This window comes from Astatotilapia calliptera, chromosome 10, assembly GCF_900246225.1.
Source record: "Astatotilapia calliptera chromosome 10, fAstCal1.2, whole genome shotgun sequence".
NCBI classification, from domain to species: Eukaryota; Metazoa; Chordata; class Actinopteri; order Cichliformes; family Cichlidae; genus Astatotilapia; species Astatotilapia calliptera.
Genome location: NC_039311.1, coordinates 3,754,158 through 3,762,296, shown reverse-complemented (window position 1 = coordinate 3,762,296; position 8,139 = coordinate 3,754,158). Strand labels below are relative to the sequence as shown.

Genomic DNA, 8,139 nt, shown 5'->3' with positions numbered 1-8,139 from the left:
TGTCATTTAAAAATGCAGGCTAAAATGCTCTTGCCAACCAGCACTATACAGGGAGTGCAGAATTATTAGGCAAATGAGTATTTTGTCCACATCATCCTCTTCATGCATGTTGTCTTACTCCAAGCTGTAAAGGCTCGAAAGCCTGGGGTGTCAGTGCACCCCAGGGTGGCTGTGGCTACAATGTAGCTTGCCATCACCAGTGTGTGAATGTGTGTGTGAATGGGTGGATGACTGGATATGTAAAGCGCTTTGGGGTCCTTAGGGACTAGTAAAGCACTATATAAATACAGGCCATTTACCATTTACCAATTAAGCATATTAGGTGATGTGCATCTCTGTAATGAGAAGGGGTGTGGTCTAATGACATCAACACCCTATATCAGGTGTGCATAATTATTAGGCAACGTCCTTTCCTTTGGCAAAATGGGTCAAAAGAAGGACTTGACAGGCTCAGAAAAGTCAAAAATAGTGAGATATCTTGCAGAGGGATGCAGCAGTCTCAAAATTGCAAAGCTTCTGAAGCGTAATCATCGAACAATCAAGCGTTTCATTCAAAATAGTCAACAGGGTTGCAAGAAGCGTGTGGAAAAACCAAGGCGCCAAATAACTGCCCATGAACTAAGAAAAGTCAAGCGTGCAGCTGCCAAGATGCCACTTGCCACCAGTTTGGCCATATTTCAGAGCTGCAACATCACTGGAGTGCCCAAAAGCACAAGGTGTGCAATACTCAGAGACATGGCCAAGGTAAGAAAGGCTGAAAGACGACCACCACGTGGCTGGATTGGTAAAGGGCAGAGAGCTCCAGTCCGACTCAGACGCCAGCAAGGTGGAGGTGGAGTACTGGTTTGGGCTGGTATCATCAAAGATGAGCTTGTGGGGCCTTTTCGGGTTGAGGATGGAGTCAAGCTCAACTCCCAGTCCTACTGCCAGTTTCTGGAAGACACCTTCTTCAAGCAGTGGTACAGGAAGAAGTCTGCATCCTTCAAGAAAAAAATGATTTTCATGCAGGACAATGCTCCATCACATGCGTCCAAGTACTCCACAGCGTGGCTGGCAAGAAAGGGTATAAAAGAAGAAAAACTAATGACATGGCCACCTTGTTCACCTGATCTGAACCCCATTGAGAACCTGTGGTCAATCATCAAATGTCAGATTTACAAGGAGGGAAAACAGTACACCTCTCTGAACAGTGTCTGGGAGGCTGTGGTTGCTGCTGCATGTAATGTTGATGGTGAACAGATCAAAACACTGACAGAATCCATGGATGGCAGGCTTTTGAGTGTCCTTGCAAAGAAAGGTGGCTATATTGTTCGCTGATTTGTTTTTGAATGTCAGAAATGTATATTTGTGAATGTGGAGATGTTATATTGGTTTCACTGGTAAAAATAAATAATTGAAATGGGTATATATTTGTTTTTTGTTAAGTTGCCTAATAATTATGCACAGTAATAGTCACCTACACACACAGATATCCCCCTAAAATAGCTAAAACTAAAAACAAACTAAAAACTACTTCCAAAAACATTCAGCTTTGATATTAATGAGTTTTTTGGGTTCATTGAGAACATGGTTGTTGTTCAATAATAACATTATTCCTCAAAAATACAACTTGCCTAATAATTCTGCACTCCCTGTACAGAGCATCATAGAGGAATTTCTTTGCAGCTGTAACAAAAGTAGACACTGAATCTAACACCATCTCTCTTTTTTTTTAGATGGCAGACCAAAGAATTTGAATGACACCATTACTCTGGAGCTTGGGAATGATTTCCACTCCAACTGTCGCATGCAATCACAAGAGGAGACAGAGGTCATCCAGAGGAAAGAAGTATGATTAGAATTGTTGTGGAGGCCATGCATGTTAACTGCAGAAACATTAAACGTGCATCTTGTGAAGAGGTTGCTAAGATCATTGTAGACAGATACCCTCAAACATTTGCAGATTTTACTGAAAAGGGAGAAAGACTGGGTTGTGGACATTATTCACTACTAAGAAGCATCAAATCTAGAGTTGAACATGTTAATCGAGATAATACAACACATAGACTTCGTCAAACAAAGAGAACCAGGAATGAGGAAGACTGCAGTTCCAACAGTAATGCAACCTCACATAAAAAAGTTAGATGCCTTGTGGATAGCTATGGCTGTATAAATTGGCAGCCAGTTGAACTTCCTGAGGGGGAAACGCCAGCTTCTTTAGAGGAAAAGAAACGCATCTTGTTAACAATTTTTAATTCAGAAGGACCTGGAGCTGTGGAGAGACCTGATGTGGATGACTTCATGTGCCTCACATATATTTCTCAGCAGCAGCTTATCAACAGTTGTCCCTCACTTTCAGTAGCTGAAATTCAGGAGCAGTGGTCATTCTTGTTTACTCGGAAAGGTTTTTCGAACCACTTTTACAAACTCACAGGCATTGATATCTGTGAGCGCTTAGGTCAGGCCCTCATAACCAAAGGCAGAAGGATTGTTAACTATTTCTCCACCCAGAAGCTCAAATGGAACCTTGGTATAAGGACACTCATCCAGCAGATAGAAAGTGAGGGAGTTTTGGCCAACAACAAGGTTGGCACAGCAGCCATACTTCTCATGATGAAGTATTACAAGGAAGATGAAGACTCCCTCTTTGTCTTAGCAGATGTAAGCTTTTTTCATACAGCTCTATGTTTAATGCTGTTGCTTGCTGTCCTGTTATATTTTTTTATTTGTTACATAAAATATCTTGGTCCTTTTTCTGGCAGGAAACATCTACCAGGATGTCCCTTGAAGCAGAGAGCAACCTGCCCATCACCCCAAGGCTGATTATGCTTGGTAAGAAGTCATTTATGAAATAGAGCTGATTAGACCATATTAGAATTTCTGTTTGGCACAGGAGCTTTTCGTGGACACAGGTATCCAGTCTCTGTTTTGTTAGCTCAAATTTCTGTAATTTCCTCTATAAACCAAGGTTCTTGGACAAGTGTCTCAGTGAATCCAGCCAAGTAACAATTTCAAATTTCACATTACATATTACTGATCAACGTAGTAGTCTAGCTACACCAACAGCAGAAATACTGAAGTCAATACTGTAAAGTTTAACAGCAGCACAAACTATGAACTCCAAAATAACCATACAGTTGATTTATCTCTGGTAATTTAACTGGGCTGACTGTTTGTTAGGTGTGTTTAATGTGCAGAATAATTCCCAATTATGTACAATTATAATATGTTAAAACGGACTTATGTACATAAGGCCATTAATAATTAACAGTACGTAGCTATTTGCTTTATGACTATTGTGATATTATTCTGTTATCATATGTTACCTTATATATGTAATTAAAGTAGTTGAATTATGATAACAGCTGTAGGACATATATTATCCTTTAGTTTAGATGGTGTGCTGTGTATGTAGTTTAGTCCTCATTATACTTTTCGGTTAAAAGAACATAATCATTTTTGTAGTTCATTAGATAAGTGTGCATCACTCTGTATCCTTGATCTGCTGTGAATGTGTTACACTGTTTTCTTGACATGCTTTACTGTTGAATCATAAAAAGAAAGATTGTTCAGGAGACTCTGTGTCTAAGACAGGGGAGATAGACCACATTCCATACCCCCACCTTACAGAGAGCAGAAAGACAAGGAGCCGAGGTCATAACTTAGGCGCCGTAAGAGAGAAAGAATGTGAATGTTTAGGCTTTTACGACTAGGTGGGGGCCGCTAGAAGCTATAAGAGGCTGTGTAACCCGTCACCACTTTGAGACTTGCTGTGACCCTCTGCAGGCAGGTCTCCCCATCATGATGGTTCTTATGCTCTTAAGTGTTGAATTGTATGGAAATAAATGATTGTTGATTGAGCATTTATACACCGAGTATTGTCCTTCCTTCAGCCCAAAGATTAAAAGAATTGGGAGATTTCAACACTATCTAGACAGTGTGAAGAAGTGAAGTATTGAAATTATTTTATGTTGCAAAATGACAACATGTTGCCCCTATACATTTAAGGACAAAGTTCAATGACCGCCACCTGCTAGATGGTGAGTGCAGAGGGGCGTGTAATTGTTGAGCTGGACAAAGAGAACATCTTTGCTGATGCAATATCAGTCTTGTTTGGTTCATTCTATGTATTGAACCTGGAATACCAGGAGTCGGCGTGTGCAAGGTTTTTTGTAAGGATAAACCCTGAAGAGGGAACAAAATGTACCTCCAAGTTTGGGACAAGCAGAAAGACTGGGACCACTGTGAAGCGAAAGGTTGTTCACATTAACCCTCATGTCACAACTTTCCTCCAGCAGCTTACTGAATTTGAGTGGAGAACTTCAAATTAGGTAACTGTTTTTGCCATTTTTAGTGAATTTCTTGTATAATTTAGGTGACCAATGTGTTGTTACCCATGTCTCCACAGATGATCCATGGCCCATGTGTTCTGGACATTTACACAAGACGAGCAACAATGAAGACAAGCTCTCTTGCCATCTTGCAAGACGCTGTCTCTGTCCAATAGGTTTTTTGAGTGCAACAGTTTTGATTTTTTTTCCTTCTTTTACCCGTTTGTTAAAAATTACTTCAGCTACTTACACTCTAATTGTCACATGTATTGGCTCACCCTACAAATCAATGAACTCAGTCCACAAAGCAAGATCAGGGTTCAGTGCAGGTCAGTCAAGTTCCTTCACACCACACACGCTCATCCATGTCCTTGTGGACCTGGCTTTGTGCATTGATTTGGTGGTTTGAGCCAGTATTTTGGACAAAGTGTATATAAAGGCAGAAGTGTGGGGCTTGATATTATATTCATTACAATTCAGTTTATTTGTATGGTGCCAACAAAATGAATGCCAAGGCACTTCACACTGTAGGTTTAAGACCCTACAAAATATAACTAAGAAAACCCAACACTTGAGCATATGTTGTCTGCCATGATATGGATATGACATAATATCGTTATTGTTTGTACAACCATCTGAGAAAATAATGGATGGTTTAGTAAAAACAAGTGCTTCCTCAATGAAAATGTTTTCAGTTCTTTTCAGTTTTTGATTTTGGAAATGTGTATTTCAGCAGGGAAAAATCAGTGATAATAAATAAAGTGGTGTAAAGCACATGAATTATATTTTGTGTGTGTGTATCTATCTATCCAATTTTTTTGGAACCCTCCAGTCTCTTACAGTATGTTACTGTTAACTGAAATTACGGTAAAATTACGACCTGTTAAACAGTAAATGACTGCCTGTTGGGACACAGTAACCTCTAGCAGAGATGAATATTTTTGGTACTGATTATGCGTGATAACGGTAAGTTACTGGTTAATATATTGCAGTTTATTACCTTGCAGCGGGCTTACAGTGACATACCGTGAATAAACGGTAGTATACCAATTTTTTAATCACAGTATGATGTTGCTTTGTTGGCGTAATTTACGACATAACGACATAACGGTATCTCACTGGCGTCGCTGTCGCCAGTGAGATACCGTAAAAAAGGCTACGGTGCGTTACCATAATTTGTCCAAGAGTATTATACCACACCAGCAAAAGACGGTATCATCCTGCAGAACAGTAAGCTACAGTAACACGGCGTCACGGTACGACGCTGGCAACAGTGACGCCAGTATGTTACCGTAAAGTGGCGATGAAAAGTCTAACAGTGTGACTTGGTGAGTAAATGTTTACTCTTATTCAAACTGATTTTGTGGCTTCTCTTCGTTTAGCACCAGGTTTATAATCTTGCTAGCTAGTTAGTGTTAGCCTAGCGTTGCTGCTGCCGCTGGGCTCATGTTACTTAAAAATTAACACCACAGCCTTAAAAACCTTACATAAAACTATGTCTGTGAAATTTTCTGTTGATTATTTGAAAAAAAAAAGTGAGATAAGAGCCCAGACAAAATTCTACGGGAGGTGCAGCCGTTAGGAGTGGGGTGTGGTGTGGTGTGGGGGGTATTTTCAATCCATAGCCATAACTAACTAACTAACTAACTAATTATATATATCATGTTTAACCTGAGTAGCAAAAGACCACGGGGGGGGGTTTGAAAACAATATGCCAGGAGTTAGCTGTGCTCACCGACTCTTATCAAGCCTTGACCTCCCGGTCAGCTATCACGCTGGTGGATAACGGAGCTCTCCGAAAACGTGGAAGCACTTTTGCAAATAAGTGATATTTTGATAAATTAAGTAGATATTTGAGCATTACACAGCTACATTCTCGGCTGAAAATATCGTAAAAGGTTATTTTGTGACCAAGAAAGGGTAGTCTGGGGAAAAGGAGGATCGCATTTGTCGGCCACGGTTGTTGGAGCCTGTGCCTACTTGTAAGCGCGGCAATGGCGGAGGAGCGCGGCTAAAAAACGTATTACTTTTTCTGGGTCACAAAATAAACTTTTAAGATATTTTCAGGCGAGAATGCAGCTGTGTAAAGTTCAAGTATCTGCTCGATTTATCAAGACATCACATATTTGCAAAAATGCACCAAAGTTTTCAGAGACGTTTATTTTTTTCATGCTTTGTGGCAGCTTTTGAACATCTATTAATGTCAAATCTAGCCCTTATTTAACAACATAAGCAAACTCTATGCTACAATGATTGCACAGCCATTAAGGATCAAATCGGGTTCTGAAAAATGTTCTGCTTTTTCTCCCTTTGCTTGCTTCTTACTGTCTTTGAGGCTCGGGACCAGCACTCCTGTTGTTGGACAGAAAGACATCAACTCAGTGGTAAGTATTTTGGTTTTCCAATATATTAGCAACTATCAGTGACATTTATATTAATCAGGCTGAACTTTAATCATACATTAGATCAGCCTGTTTTACTTATTGTTTTATTTGTGCTTTGGTTTGGGGAAGTTGTTTCTTTACTGATCTTTTCCTGTCTTCTGTTATTAGACTTGAGATATGACTGCACTATGCTGTTGCTGGTGACTCCAGTTAATTCTACAAGACATGCTGTGTAAGTAAACAAACAACAACAGTTCGGTCTGCATTTCTTGAAAGATCACATCCCCCAAACTTAGTTTAGAGGGTCTACACTGTATATAGTGAAGTCTGCAAGTTTTCTAACAACAAAATTTGTTTTGTGCCCAAATCATTTTGCACATCATTAGAATGAAAGTTATTGGCCATGTTTGCATAGCCCTTTTTAAAATGATGCTTTCATGACATTATTGTATGTTGGGTGGTGGTCACAGCTATCCAGACTGACAATTGGGACATTGAATGTCACCTCTCCGGTGGGGAGGGCGCCTGATATTGTGTAAATTGGAGTCTGTTTTATACCAAATGCAGAAAAAATGTTTTAAGAAAGCAATTAAGTTCATGTTCCAAAAAAATATGATTGTTTGCTTGCAGGACAACAGAAGAGATGAGTCCTCCGTCACAGATGGTGTGGTCAGTGATCGCCTGCAGGTTCAAGGTCATTGCATCTCCAACCCACATCCACTGCCACTGTACTGAAGGGAAGTTAAAGACTTTCTTCTGCACCTACATTTGGATCACCTCGATCCATGATAGTCATTCAGGCAGTAATGCCTGGACTGGAAACAAGCCATCCTTAAAATAATACAACATTCCAGCTCCTGTGTTGGAATGAAAAACGAATGTGTTGTTTAAATTAGAGACTGCAATTGTGACAGAACAACAAATATTTTATTTTGATTATATAAGTAATGTAAGTACAAAACAAAATTGTGGTAGGCCTAAACCTATTTTCAGAATAATTACATCTGCGACTTTGTTTCATTGTAAGATTATAACAGTGATGGCAATATAATTGTTTGTTGTTCAGCAGAACAGTGTCCAGTATGTTGGCTGTTATACTTTGTTGTATTTGAAAATAAAAGTTGGGCTGATTTTAACATCATTAAAAAAAGTGTTGTTAATTATTTTTAATCATATTCAGGTTACCACAATTTTTTTTTATTTAGTTGAACTTGAAATGTTTGTCTGTAAGTAAACAATTAGTATTGTACAGTCAGATATATCAAGTTATTCTTAATACTGCAGACTTGCACTGTATAGGTTGTCCTAACAGTCATCTTAAGTAAGCTTTACTTAGTTTTTTTGAGGCAATGAGTTTCCTTAATTTTTTTGAGTTCTAGGAACTAATGAGCTTGTACAGTGGTAGGTTTTGTATTGTTGATTGTCATTTATGCTTAGAAATATCT

General features: G+C 39.2%; 1 protein-coding gene across 1 annotated transcript; it reads left to right on the top strand.

Moving 5' to 3' along the window:
* The first annotated feature begins 1,600 nt into the window (after window positions 1-1,600).
* Window positions 1,601-3,487, top strand: LOC113030468 (uncharacterized). The gene is made up of 2 exons (XM_026181963.1): window positions 1,601-2,640; window positions 2,742-3,487. Exons 1-2 carry the CDS (start codon window positions 1,831-1,833, stop codon window positions 2,832-2,834), a joined length of 903 nt encoding a protein of 300 aa, XP_026037748.1. The 5' UTR covers window positions 1,601-1,830; the 3' UTR covers window positions 2,835-3,487.
* Window positions 3,488-8,139: the final 4,652 nt, after the last annotated feature.

Bases quoted from the DNA above. Each gene is read 5' to 3' on its own strand.
- LOC113030468 (XM_026181963.1), top strand. From the start codon at position 1,831: ATGATTAGAATTGTTGTGGAGGCCATGCATGTTAACTGCAGAAACATT. The intron at 2,641-2,741 runs GTAAGCTTTTTT...TTTTTCTGGCAG, and splicing joins CCCTCTTTGTCTTAGCAGAT to GAAACATCTACCAGGATGTC.